The following is a 14,450-nucleotide window of genomic DNA, read 5'->3' on the forward strand; positions in this document are numbered from 1 at the left end:
AAATCCAAGCCTGTCCTTCCCCTGATTCTAAAGGGGCTCCTCTCCCCCTGCTGCCCCGCGTGGGTGCTGACCCCGAGGGGACAGCACAGACGGGACCACGAGCTTCCCTGCAGAAACCAGCTAGCTGGAACCAGGAGGGAAGCCTCTGGGCTGCTTCCACGTGGGTAATGCTTACAGAAAGGGCTGGGCTCCCAAGAAACAGGCACTATTTTTATCTAATCCCTCTGCTTTAATAACAGGGAGTTGGAGGGGGCTCGTTATTAGTAATTCAGAGGAGGGCGGATAAGAGTCCCCGATGATTTCTGCAGTAACGTGCTGCCCCGCTGCCGCTCCTGCCTTGGCTTCTCCCACCAGGAGGGGTGGGAGGACGGTGCTGGACACATCCTGACGGTGCTGTGCTCAGCCAGAGCATGGGATGTGCTTCACAGGTGCCCTCTGGGCACACCGAGGTTTAGCTACAAATAACCACTAGTAGGAAGCACTTGTTTGAAGTCAGGTCCCTACAGTGTTGGGGATGGTATGAGGTGGGATGGGATGGGATGGGATGGGATGGGATGGGATGGGATGGGATGGGATGGGATGGGATGGGATAGCGTGGGGTGGGTTGGGGTGGGGTGGGATGGATGTGATGGGATGGATGTGATGGGATGGGATGAGATGGGTTGGGTTAGGTTGGGATGGGATGGGTTAGGTTGGGATGGATGGGATGGGATAGGGTGGGGTGGGGTGGGATGGATGTGATGGGATGGGATGAGATGGGATCAGATGGGACAGGACTTTCTGTATTCAGTGCTGATGGGTGGGGGGGATTTGTCACTTCCAGACCAGGCAAATTTGAGGCCAAAGCTGTGGAAGGGAATGGATGCAATTTTTGTCAGTTCCATCCGCGCCGGCGAATGCAGATCATGAATTACACACCCGCCAGATGACAGGCTGACATTTTAGCTCCAAACATTCTCCTATAATTAGAGAATCTAATGCAATACAGGGAATGGCTCCATTTTACACACACATTATCGTAATGCCTTTAAATAAGATAATTGATTATGCCTCTGCATAAGAAAGTAAAATATTCGGTGTAATTAAAACCGACATTCAGATTTTGGCATGCTGACAGGTGAGGCCATGTGTCATTTTATAAATCCTTAAAGTGATATTCACACCCACATTTGAGTTCTTGAAGTTTGGGGAGAAGAAGAAAAGAAACCCTCGCTGCCGAGTTGTTTTTTCATCCTGAGTTCAAATGTGTTTGGAAGAGGGATTTCTTTCTTTTTATTTTTTTTTTTCTTCATTCCTTCTGCTCTCATTTGTCTTCATTTCAGCCTCATGTCGCCAGCTGACACAAACCTCTGATTACACTGCCGGGAGCAGGGGTGTCGGTAGATGGTGCCCGAGCAGGGGACCTGGCCAGGTACCTGCTTGCAGCAGACCCCTGCGAGCAGTCCCTGCACAGCGCCGCTGAGCTGCAGGCAGCGTCTGCTCCGTCTTCGGTGCCAAAACCACCGCCTGGTGCTGAGGGGCTCAGCCTGGAGCGGAGAACAGCCTGTAGGAGCTCACCAAGTGCTTCGTGGCTGCCAGGAACCCTGAGGCCCTTCTGGGTGAGCCTGCCCTGATGTGATGGATGGAGGCGGCCCAGGACAGGGCGTTCCTGGGGGTCCAATTTTTGTGTCTGGAGGTGCCAAAAAATGCTCAGGACCCTCTAAGAAACCTCCTGCCTGGGGCTCCAGCAGCTGCTGCTGGTTTATGACACCGATCCCCACCGCTGCTGGCTCGCGCCTCCTGTGGTCACTGGGCCGGTGGTGGGGTGTGAGGCCTGGGGGCTTTTCAGGGGATTCTTTAGGTCTTGAGAAATTCTCTAAGTCAGCGCAGACGCTGACCTGCTGCTTCAATATTTGCCGACTGCTGCACCTGGGAACTTTGCAAACAGAGGCTTGGACACTTTCAGCATACCTAAACTGTCCCAGGGCGTGCTTCTGGTGAGAGCTGGGCAAAGAACCGCTGCGCCCTGTGCCCTGCATCCATCCCTGTCCCATCTGAGGGTGACGCTGCCGATAAAAAGGAGCACCAAGGCTGTGAGCACTGAGCCTGCCTCCTGTCAGCGACGTGGGCTTGGTGCATCCCGCTGTGAGGTCGCACCAGGCAGCACCCCGCTTCCTTCCAAACGGGCAGACCTGCTAACGTCTCGTCCTCTGCAGCCAGGCTCACCTGCCGGTGACCTTCCCACCTCCAAGCCCGAGGACATGCTGGGCAGATGGGACATCTCTGACCCTGTGTAGGCTCTGTGCAGGCACCGTGTGGCTGCTAGCACACCAGCTTTGCAGAAGGAAAGGTGCAGGAGGGTCTCGTGGTCCCTTGCTCCCTAACATTGCCACCCAGACTCTCAGTGACAGCCTTTCCTATCGTACCCACCGCCCCAGCTGCCTGTCCATCCCCTTCCATAACCTCATCCCCATCCCTACCTCATTGCCATCCCATCCCTAACCCCATCCCAACCCCATCCCCTTCCAGCCCCCCCAGGGCCCCAAAATCCAGGCTGACCATCTGGGCAGGGCTCAGGCGAAGGCAGGAGGAGGAGGAGGAGGAGGAGGAGGAGGAGGGGGCGAGGAGCGGCGGGCAGCTCTGTCTGCTCTGCTCGCATTAGCAGACGGCTCTGGCTTTCTCCCCCTCTCTCTAGGCCATTACCGCGGGCTCGCGGGGCTGCGGTTGGCAGCGCGGGGCGCCGGAGCCCGCTGGGACGCCGGCCCTGCAGCCTTCCTCCACTCTTAAGTGGGCTTGTAAAGAAAACCACCCCCCTGTGCCTGGAAAACAGAGCCGTGTTAAAGCCGGCTTGTTTAAACGCACCGCCCGGCCTCCCTCCTGCAGCCTCCTGGCCTCCCCTCGGCGGGGTGACAAGGACGAGGGCCAAGGGTCTCGCTCCTGGATGTCCCGGGAGCAGGGGGGGGGGTTGCTGTACCTGGGGCGTTGCTGTACCTGGTAGCCTGCTTGCTGGTACCCATCCTGCTGCCAAAACCTGAGATGTTCTTGGCTGTGGTCACCCCAGGGAGCAAGGGCGGCCCTGGCTGCAGGCCTGCAGCCCCTGGGAGCCACCCCCAAGGTCTCCGCGAGAGCGCCCGTGCACAGATAAATGGCACACAGGCACCCGAGGCTGGATGGGCCGCTGCAGGTGAGAGAAAACCTCAGTGCAACGTGGTTTTCCTTGGCTGGGTTAAGAATTTGTGTGGATTTGGATTTCTGGGACTGCCTCCTGCACCCCTCAGCACCCCGCATCCCTCGGCACCCTGCGTCCCCCAGGTCCCCAAGGCACTGCCCTGTGTGGGGACTGGAGGGAGGCTGGCGGGACAGCTGGGGCAGAGAAAGCTCCCTAAGGTGTCTGTCCCAGGACACTTCCTTTTCCTGAGGGTCTGACACCCCCAGGTGATGGAGCAGCCCACAAAAGGGACACCGTGCAGAGCTGGGCCACCCCACTGTCTCCTATTTACCCTCAGCCATTCTCCCTGACCTCCCACTCCCCCTTTCTCACCTGATTCCAATAAAACCACCCAGCAGAGTGCTCTTCCCAGTGTTCCCAATGCTCCCAGCTCCTCCAGGTTCACCCCACTCACGACGAACACCCCGTGAACCACATCCCCCTTCCAAGTGCCACCTGGACGTCCCCAGCCCCGGCTGCGCCCTGCTGCTGCCACGCAGCCCCCGGGCCGTCCCCCCCCCACCTCCCCGAGCCCCCAAGCAGGTTCCCCAGCCTGTCTCACGCTCTGGCACCAGCTCTCCCCCCCTTCCTCCGCCCGCGCCCGCTCCTCACCCTCGCACACCCCCGCGGGATGATGCACAACACGCCGCGGAGGAGCGTGCGCGAGCGGCATTAGTCACCGCTCCCGTGGGAGGAAGGCTGCGAGCAGAGGAGGAGGAGGAGCGCAGCCACAACGCGGAGCGAGGCCACGGCCACCGGTGGTCCCACTCCTGGCGGTCGGGGCCCGGGGTGGGGGGGTCTGAAATGATGGCAGTGGGCTCAGGGAGGCTGCTGGGGCTGCGGAGGCGGGGGCACCGCTGGCCCGATGCCACGCTGGGGGGCCGGGGGGAGGGAAGGTGCTGATGTGGGGGCACGTGGATGGGGTTGGGTGGGCAGAGAAGCTGAGGCGCTGGAGGGTTTGGTCTGCTGTGGAGCTGCGGTGCTCCTGGGCAGCCTTTTTGGGGAGGTGGAGCCAGGTGCAGGGGGATAAAGCTGGAGGTGAGCTGGGCAGGGGACAGCGATGCGCCCTGGGCGGTTTGGCTGAACAGTAGCAGGGTTGTGGGCGAGGAAGCAGGACAGGAGGGGAAAAAGGCGGTCACCAGGTGGGTGAGAGCTGCTCGGGGGGCTCCGAGCAAAGGGACGCCCCCTTCCCAGCAGTTTCCAAGAGGTGGCAAGGAGAAGACAGCCTGGCCAGCCACCCTGCGCCCTGCGGAGCCCCGCGGGACATTTCTGCTTTTCCTCGCTGTCCTGGCACCCTGCAGCCCGTTCGTGGGCTCACACCCCCTTGCCTGCTCCACGCTCTTCTGGGGGCTGAGGAAAGGTCTCCCCGGAGCTGTCCCCTGGGGAAATCCCCCCCCCAAAGCCTCTCCCTGCCCAGCCCGGGGCTGCTGTGCGTTCCTTGGCCGAGAGGCGCGGGGCTCGGCTCTGAGACGAGCTCTGCTCACCAGCCACCTTCCAATCTGCAGCTCCCAGTCCCGCGGAGTGTGTGGGCAGCAGAGCGAGGAGGGAGCACCGCAGGAGCCTGCTTGCGCTCTCTCCTTCCTTACAGCCAGCCCAGCCCGGCTGCCTCTGAGCGGCAGAGCAGGGAGCGGGTGGAAGCACAAACCTCTCTGCCTCTCCTCCCCTCTCTGCCACCTGTACTTGTCCCTGCCACCCCTCTCCTGACCCACGGGTTTTGCTGTGCACCAACAGCCCCCAGGTACACCTGGAGCCAGGAGCATGGACGGCAGGAGCACACCGTGCACAGGGCCAGTGCCGGGCCCTGTGAGCATCCCTCCGCCCCGAGCTGCTGCTTCTCAGCTGCCCTCGTGCCACACACCTGGGTCTGCTCCGTGTGTCCCCATCCATGTGTCCCCATCCGTGTGTCACACACATCCCCGTGGCTGCACCTGAGCCTGTTCCAGCCTTGCCCACTACGCACAAGTCACTGTGCACACCACTCCATACCTGTATATTTTACCTTTTTACCGTATCCCAACCCACCCCTGTGTTTACAGCTCTCTTTCATCCCACACATCATCAGGCTGCTGTGACAGTGCTTTCCCCACGGACCACGAAGGGATTAAAAAGATCATCCGGGCTGGGGGAAAACGACGCTTTGGAGCATTAACCGGTGCACCCAGCTCCAGCTCTGCCCTTCTCCTGACGGGGGCCGAGTTGCCAGCCTTGGGCTGGTGTCCTCAATCCCACCCGTGCTCCCTGCTCCTCGGACTTGCCAGCAGAAGACAAGCATAAGAATTCCAGTAGGGGCTGCCGATTTATCTGCGGGCACCGGCACACCGGTGCGCTGACGGACAACTAATGAATCACAACATCCCTTGTGCACCAACTTCTTTGAAATGCAAAGCACTCCCTTGGTATTTCGGCGTTTTCCACCCGGCCCAAAGTAAAGTCGGATAGGTAGAGAAGAGACGGGTGGGAAGCTGCGCAAGGTAAGGTTTCCACCCCGTGTCTGGCACGGTGATTGCATCAGCATTAATTACAGCGGAACCTGCTGCCCTTTGAAGCAGCTCGGCACACGCCGTGTCCTCAGCCTTCCTGCCTCGGGCTGGCTCTGGCTCTGAAACAGTCTCCTGCATGCATTCAAAACAGTTTGTAATTAACAATCACATTGTTTTCCTTTGAATGTCAACAGAGAGAGAGGAAACAGAGAGATGGAGAACCGGGACGCCGATGCGACTGGGGATTATTTTGCTTTCGCGAAATGATTTTTTCCCATTTCGCAGCAAATTCGGTGCTGATGAAAGGTTGGGGATAGCGGGCTGGCAGCCCGGGAGGCTTCGCTCACCCGTGTGGCACGAAGCCTGGGGAGCAGGCAGACATCTGGAAAAGTGCTCTCCCGTACCTGTGGGGAAGCAGGAAATTTGGTCTTGGCTGCCCCGCTCTCTTCGCCCCATGTTCTCGGTGCTCACACAGAAAATATTCCTGGCACCGTTGTTGCGTTCACAGAACAGGACCTGATGGAAAAACCTGCAGAAAAAGGACGAGGAAAACCAGGGTTTTCTGGGCTCTGCCACAAGTTCTTGAGCTACCCAGCGCGTTGGAGCAGAGGGGGCTTCATTCGGAGCCTTGGCTCTGCAGACAAGAAGCAGATTACAAACTTCTTCAGTCCTGGTGCAGAGCTCGGATGGGAGGATTGCTCCCTCCATCTGTTCTTCTCATAGACAATCTGCCTTCGAAAGCCATCGCCGCATAAATCTGGAGAAAGCGTAAATGCAGGAGCACCTGAATATTGTTTAACAGATGGGGACACACGTTTTTCAGGCGGAGATTTCCCTTCCATTGCCCCACTTATTTTAGAGGTGTTTTTCAGGACCATCCCGTGACTGCCTGGCAATGAGCTGGCATCCCAGCCTCCGGTCTGCGGCCACTCGAGTTAATTTTCAGCAGCAAACTTTGCTGCGTGAACACTCTCGTGACATTTCTGAAAGTCGCTTTCGTCTCTTTGGGTGCCTCCTTCCCTTCCAACTAAATTCACATTTCTCATCAAAGCGTTTCTGGAGGATCGTTGGCTGGGAGCAAAGCCACGCTCCACCCTGGGAACAAAGCGGCTCATATCCGTGCCCCTCTCTTGAAACTCATTCTGAAACCCTCAGACAAACACAATTAAATACAAAGCCAAGTTTTGCACCCGCTGAATGCCTCTGCCCACGTGAACTTCTCTCCCTCCCTCGGCAGGCAGCCCGGGAACTGCCCTCCTGGTGCCAGCGCTCTCTTCTCGCACCTTTCATCACCGGCGATCCAGCACCTTTCATACAGCGCCGTTCAGCTTCGCCAACCCAAGGGCCACGACAAACTTCCAACCAGAAACACCGCCGCGGACTGCTGAATGGCAGGAAGGAAATTGCTTTGCTTGCAACCTTTTCACAGCTCCGCGCGAGCAGGCTGGGACCCCCAGGGCTCGAGGACTGCGGAGAGCTGCGCACGGAGCTGGCTTCCCCTACCAGCCCTGGTGGGAGCAGGTCAGCATTTTCAGGCAGCAGCATTTCATGCGGATACGGGAGGGAACAAGCCGCTGCTGGAATTGCAGCGGGTGTTTGGGTATTCTTGATGGACGGGGTGCTGTTCCCTCCTGGTGAGCCGGAGGATGCCAGCCCACCTCCTCCACCTCCCATCGAGCACGGGGGCACAGCGATGCCGTGGCGCTGACCCCTGATGCTCGGAGCTCAGGAGCCTTGTCTCCAAATTCAAACAACGTCATTAAATCCTGTTTTCTTTTCCCTTGCCTTCTGGCTCTGGAACTAGTAGGTTGTACTCAAATACCACTCACAGCTTTTATTTGTTTCCCCCCCAGCCACAAGAACTAGAACTTTTCATTTATTTATTTATTTATTTCTCGGTGTAAACTGGAAGCTGAGTCTTGCTGAATCACCTGTCTCGGGGCACTGCAGATTTAAGGAAAATACCGAGTATTGGGAATTTGTAGTGTACACGTGAGACTTGGCAGCGCCGCCAGGGAATGAAACCAAAAGGTGACGAAATGTGGCCGTGCTGGGGAGGACAGCACGAGGGTTGTGTTCAAGGGGCAGAGACAGCCCTGGTCCGAGGGCAGGACCCCACGGCTGTGACTGAAAGCTGTGTTTTGTGGCAGATGAATGCTGTGGGGTGCCACATCGGGTGGAGATGGCAGGCAGCGAGCTCAGCCCAGCCTGCCTGCTCCCCTCCACTGCACCTGCACCTAATGGGGGATCAGGGGCAAAGGGTGGTCTCTTCTGGGTGGGGTGGGCAGTGTCCTGGGATGCTGGACCAGCAGCAGAGGGATGGAAGCTGGGAAAGGGGAGGGACAGAAGGGATAAGGCTCCAAAGAGGGAGAAACCCACATGGAATAGACAGCGAGATGTCCACAGAGCCACCTGCAAGGCTCCCTCCAGGCGAGCCCAGCTGGACCTGAGCAGCCCTTTACCAGCACGTGGACCCCCACAAAATCCAGCTACCAGGAAAGTCACAGCTGGAGAAGAGGGGGAAAACGTAAGAGAAAATGTATGTGCAGAGGATGGACCCCAAATTTCTCAGTTTTCCCATCTCTTTCTCTTTCCCTTTCCTCTCTGTTCTTCAGTTGTCGCACTCTTTCTGGGAGAAAGTGGCTGTTGGAAAACAGAGAGAGAAGACGACAAACACTGCTGTGGAATTATTTAACGAGCCAGAATGAATTGCATTTGAAATCATTTAAATGGGATCTGGGAGTATTTAACTGCAGCACAGGAACTTAACAAGAGTGGGAAAGGATTTTGCACTAATTGCTGGCAATGATATACCTACGGAGAGAGAACATGCAGCAATTAGTAAGCAAGGCTGTAATTTCAGCCTGAGGTCCCTGCCTGCCCCGGAATATGGCGTGGATTATCTGCTGGAAGGAAGACAGGGCCTTGGTCCTCAGGTGCCCGGAGAAGGTAGCAGCAGAGGTTCTCGCTAATAAGTCATTAATTGAGTTTTTCATGTGGGAGATGGGTCTGGTCAGCGCGGCACGGCTCGGCTTGGTAAAAGCAAACAGATCTCAAAGCCTCACCCAAACCAGCGCTGTGCACCTGCAGGGCCTGACCCTGCCACCAGCCTCTGCTCCCAGCTGGGACCGTGGGGATACATGCAGTGGAGGGGGCTGAGGACCAACGGGATGGTCTCCTGCTGAGCTCCAGGGCATCCCTGGGGCTCCTGGGTTTGGGAAAGAGCAGGATGAGCTCAGGGGGGTGGTGCAGGATGAGCTCTTGCAGGAGGGCAGAGCTGGGGGCACGGAGCCCCCAAACTGAGCAAGGGTTCCTACAGCGATGGGAGGAGGATAAGGGAGGAGGAGGGATGGGATGCTACGAAGGACACTTGCTCACAGCCATCCCTGCAGGCTGTCCTCGCCACAGGGGGAGGCAGAAAGCCACAGCTCTTGGCTGAGCCTCTGCCCCCGTCAGCTGCACGCAGCCTCCGCCAGCCTCCGCTCATTGTTCCCCGTCCCCGTTCTCTCCCCGCGATGCCTCCGTCTTCGCTTTTTGTCTTTCAATCAGTTTTCATCTCAGTAATTCCCATTCAGTGGTTAGTCCCTGATCTTTCTAATTGAGATCAGAGCTTCGTATAATAGGGAGGGGGGAGGGAGACTATTTTTAATTTGCTACGTTCCCATTAATAACAAGTTCTAATTAAAAAACCTCCATCTTCCATCCTCCCAAGTTCAGAGGAAAACTCTGTGACTTCTGTTGGAATCTTCTCCTGATAAATTGGTACCACAGCCTCCTAGAACAGCTGGTCCTCTTTAGCAGGCATAGTAATTAATGGGAATAATAAATGCATTCAAAGCAGGTCCGTAACCCTCCTTTCTGTGCACTCAGACTTCTCTTTGCATTGCAAGAGACGCACATCAACATTTCCACTTAACAAACATGCCCAGAAGAGCTGCCTGATTCTGACAAACCTGGTTTCATTAGCACCTTGGGGCATGAAGGGTGCAGGGGACGGGGAGGTTTCCTCCTGAAGGGGGGGGACATGGCCCCCAGGGTGGTGGGCAGCTCCTTGCAGCATCTCCTGCAGCTCTCTGCCACCCAGGAGCAGCATGCTCTCGCTCAGGTGCACGGCTGGCAGGTGCAAACCCTTGCCTCTCAAAAGTCATGTGGATATTTTCGGGTGTTTGCATGCTTTTACACCTGCCCACTTCTCCTAATCACTGGCTTTTTCACCACTGCACCTCAGTGGGGATGCCCGAAGAGACTTTGCAAGAACCAAGGGCAGAGCCCTCATGTGCCAACCCTTCCAGCCTGGACAAGGCCAGCCCTGCCTGTGTTCCTGCATGATGCTGCCCTGCTACCATGGCAGGGGACTTAAAGTGAAAAGGAACCTCAGGGAGGGAATTTGCTTTTTCACTTGCACAAGATGAAAGGAGACCAAGATTTTCCTTTCTCCCCAGCTCCTCCTTTTCTGTGTCCATCTCACCGCCTGGGATGCATTAGGGCGGACAGGCATTGCTGCTTTGCAATGTCCATGCAGGGAGACTGAGAGAGAGGAAGATGGAACAAACACATAGCAAAGGCTACAGCCACACTGAGAGGTGGGGAGGAGATCCAGGTGTCCTCCTTCCCTTTCCTAAGCACAAAAGACCAGCACATGGGGCCAGCCCTGCTCCGAGGAGGGGCTGCATCCAGCCTGGATCTGCAGAAAAAGCAGAAGATCCAGCAAGCCACGCACCCTCTCCTCCCTTTGTGTAGGTCTCCATTTATACCAGCTGCTGGCCTGGGCTTCTTGGGCATGCAGATCAGCTGTGCTGGCGACGGATGGCCTCCCCGTATCCCCCTCACTTGCTTTTGTTCACTGCTCCTGAGTTAATGGCTTCGTCTCAGGAGTGGCCAAAGCGGGAGCCATCAGCGCAGCTCTCCCCGAGATGAGCAATCTGTCCCGAGCAGCGATTTCAATTAAAGGGTCATTAGCGTGAAATCTTATCCAGCCCGGCTCCCATTTGCCATCAGGAGGTCCTTCTCCTCCCCGTCCCAGGCCCCGCGCTGTGGTTAGAGTGCGCTGCTCCTGCTGGAGCCCTCCCGTTTTGCTAAAACACAGCAGCTGCTGCTAATAAACAAACATATTGATCATGGAGATATAGGCTGTCAGGGACTTAATTCATGAATGAAATGTGCTTAAGGGTGCCCGGTAGGCAAGGGCTCTGCCTGGAGAGCTCGAGACCAAGATGGTGCTCGGAGGTAGGAGAAGAGGGGCCTGGTTAGTGCTGGGATGTCACAGTCTGGGGCTGGTGTACGGGGGTGAATTTGTTCGTGGGACAGAGAGGAGCAGAGCAAATTTCCCCTTTGTCGTTCCGTGCCATCGGTGGCGGGGAGGGATGTGTTTCGGTGAAGGGCTGTGGTTCCCTCCTGCTGAGGCGTTCAGCATGAAGCTCCTGGGGCTTCTCATCTGCCTGTGGTAGCGTCGGGGCAGCCCAGCCGTTTGTAGCTAGTTTAAGGCAAAACTACAAAATGCTGCCCAAAAGCTAATCCTGCGAGTCCTGCTCCTGACAAACAGTTCTTTCTGATTCGGGATCAGACTTTCCCTCCGCCAGCAGACGCTCTCCCTGCGTGTGGATTCGGGACTGTGTGTATCGCTGAGGTACTAATGCCTGCCATTGTTTCCAAATTGTTGTCATTGTCTGGAATCGTATCAAAACAAGGTGCAATCAGCTTACAGGAGGATCCCACACAGCCAGGGGCTGTAATTACAACGGATGCATATTTGAATATAGCCTTTATAGGTGCAATAATTTACACCGAAATAACCAAGGATATAGGTTGGGCTGTAAAAGTTTCCTGTGATTTTGGTATTAGCCACACCGAAAGGCGTCGTTAAAATAGGCCTGAGTATTTATGGTCCTGGGACGTGGAGGCCTTGCTGAGAGTCTGATGAATGAACTCCCAAGGACAGGAATAGTTGTCAGCCTGAAATATTTATCAGCCTGAACTCTCCTTGTGTTTCACGCCGTGGTTTCGCTACCTCCACTTTTCTCCCCGCCTTCTGGCTTTGAAGCTGAGGTTCCTGGGGCAGGAGGACGTGGGGCAGCAGGGCAGCTCTCTGCTGGGCAGGACAGCCTCCTGTTGGAGGAGGCAAGTCCAGTCCTGGCGATTTTCTCTCTTCTCCCCACAAGCACATGGGCACTGTCCGCTGCTTCACCTACCTGTGGTATTCGGCACTGACCCTCCTGCCGGTCCTGCCTTGCCTCCTGCCCCAGGGGCTGTGTTTTGGGGCTCACCAAAGAGATTTCTGCTTCCTGCACAGGGGGAGAAGGAGGTGGTGTGCCTCCCCCAGCGTGTCTGTCTGCTGCTCTAACACCTTCGCTGTGGGACTCATGTGTCCCTCTGCTTAAGGGGAGGTCAAAGGAGCTCCAGGCCACACGGATGAGGTGGGGTGTCCATCGTTCTGCATCTCGTCCTTCCCTTATTGACAGCACGAGCCCGTTCTCTGCCTCCCCTCCAGTTTCCGTGTCAGCAGGACAGGGACCTGGCAAGGATGAGCTGGGAGGACCAGGATTTCAGGCACCTTTTCAGAACCTGATCTCACCGGCGGGGAGTTTCCAGGCTCCTGGGGTCTCCAAGGCACCCAGAGCCTGCAGGTTAATGAATGTCTCAGCGTTGTCTCCTGGGCGAGGGGCTGACAGCTCCCAGCGCTTCACCCATGGCAAATGCCAGCAAGGCACATTTCCTGGAGGTTTCTTGGAGCTCCTGCTGAAAGGTCAGATCTCTCAGCGAGAAGAAAATCTAGAAGGGAGAAGAGAGCTGTTCCATCAATACTTGTTTTTCCTCTCTATTTATTTTTACCTTCCTGTTCAGAAAAAAAACACGTATGTAAACGGGAGGGGGGAAAATGCTGCTTCCCATGACAGGAGAAATGCAGGTTCTACTGCTCAGGCCAAAGACCCCAAAATGCTTTGGGGGCAATAGGGGAAATGGGGAGACCTCAATGATGCTGAGGGTGATGGAGCTGTGAGGTTGGGGTGCAGAGGGGACACCTGATCTTCTCCAGCCAGAAGCAAGGCACAGGGTTTGTCTTCCACATGCTCCCTTCCAGTTGTTTGGGCACCTTTCTGGGTCGGGTGGCTGCTTCTTCCAGCAGCCAACCCTAGGGTTTGGGCATGGGCACACTTCAAGCTGGGGAAGGAGCCCCTCTGCCTGGCGTGGGAGCTCTGTGGAGAGATCAGGAGCCCTCTCTCTTGCTCATGATGTTAATGGCTCTCCGCGGAGTTCCCGTGTAATACAAGTCGGGGGGAATATCCCTTAACCCACCGCCGGGCCCTTCCGTGATGATTACTCCAGCTGCAGCACACCTCTCCTCCTCTTCCTGATCCCGTCCCTCCCTCCTTCCCCGTCTCCGTCTCATTTCTCTCTCTCGGTCATTATGGCCCTAGTCCAGCAAAGCACTTACACAGGTGTTTCACCCAGCCGCTAACCTGGGAGCCCCCCGCAGGAGGCACCTGGCCACCTCTGCCCCCCCGGGGCTTTCGTGGAGAAGTCAGGACAAGCGCCCAAGCCCCCCGTGCCAGAAAGTACAGGGTGCTTGCTGCCCCAGCTGAGGAACAGCTCAGGGCACTCTGTCACAGAGGGAAAAACGCCCCCTGTGTGATCAGCACCAAACCCTCTGTCTTTCGCCCCAAAAAGCCCAAGGCTGGAGGTTGGCTCCTCGCACCGGTGCGGTGTCTCTGCTGCTCGGCTCGGGAACAGGGCGCGGATAAGACAGCGGGGCTAACATTTCAGGACTTAAATATTCAATTAATCAATGGAATATTCCATTAGTGTAATAATCACTTGGCATCGCCTGATCTATAGGTACATCTCAGCTGGGCCTTGCAAATTGATTTCTGATGAAGTCCTAATTGACTGCGCAGGCAGGAGAGGACCTGTCGGGGCGTATTGAAGCGGGGCCCGGGGGGGGCTCTGGCAGTACCACCCCCCCCCTTGGAAGGGGAGGGGGCAGGGGGAGGTGTGATTTATGCCCCATTTATCACGACAGCCTCTACCCTATCCTGTTTTATTGGTCCCAAGTGAGGCATGAGAGCTTACAGCTTTAATGCGGAAATTTGCAGGCAGCCGGAGCCCCCTGTGAGCTGCTGACAGCTGCTTGTCACTTATGGGGTAGGTGCCGGGGGGACCTTAAAACCTGAACCTCTTAAGGCAGGATGCAGCCGTGGATCGGGTCGCATGGGGAGGGCTGAGGTTTTTTCCAGTGCTCCCCATTCTCCATAGAGCCGGGCCAGCAAACCCACGGGGGTTTTGTCCCTGCTGACATGGCTCAGTGCCTATGGGGATGGAGGTGCATGGAGAGGGGCGGTGGGTGACACACGGATTTCCCTTTTTTCTTGGCCATCGTGGAGCCTCGCATCCCGTGCTCTGCCCTGCCTGATCCTGGTGCTGGTCCCTGAGGGCAGCAGGTGCTGCAGGGACGCTGCATGGGATGTGTGGGCCCTGCCACGCCACTTTGTGCCGTGATTTCATGAAAACTGGGAACGGCAACATCAACGAAACCAATCAACGCGTGCGGCTGGCTGCTGAATTTTAGGAGAAATAGCTGCATTTTTCAAACATAGAGAAGTGACTGTAACTTCCTCTCCATCCTCTACCTGCATTAACTTAAGAGACAGCCAGGTGCTTAAAGGTTACTTTGTAGGCAATGACTGCTCTGTAAAGGGCTACTCATCTCTAACAGAGATAGCTTTTCTTTTATTGAACATCAGCCAGAGTGGCTGAAACCTGATAAAAAATACAGAGTGATAGCTTTT

General features: G+C 56.5%; 1 protein-coding gene across 1 annotated transcript; it reads right to left on the bottom strand.

Annotated features, from left to right (window-relative positions):
• Positions 1-720: 720 nt before the first annotated feature.
• On the bottom strand, positions 721-13,038 carry LOC308200981 (uncharacterized protein). Its single transcript, XM_080607641.1, has 2 exons — positions 6,015-13,038; positions 721-5,799 (listed from the first exon to the last, which is right to left on the bottom strand). The coding sequence occupies exon 2, from the start codon at positions 4,996-4,998 to the stop codon at positions 3,796-3,798; it is 1,203 nt and encodes a 400-aa protein (XP_080463767.1). The 5' UTR covers positions 4,999-5,799; positions 6,015-13,038; the 3' UTR covers positions 721-3,795.
• Positions 13,039-14,450: the final 1,412 nt, after the last annotated feature.

This window comes from Anser brachyrhynchus (genome assembly GCF_964034855.1).
Source record: "Anser brachyrhynchus genome assembly, chromosome: 11".
NCBI lineage: Eukaryota > Metazoa > Chordata > Aves > Anseriformes > Anatidae > Anser > Anser brachyrhynchus.

What these genes read in the sequence shown, in the direction of transcription:
- LOC308200981 (XM_080607641.1), bottom strand. Translation starts at nt 4,998, where the DNA reads ATGCTCACAGGGCCCGGCACTGGCCCTGTGCACGGTGTGCTCCTGCCG.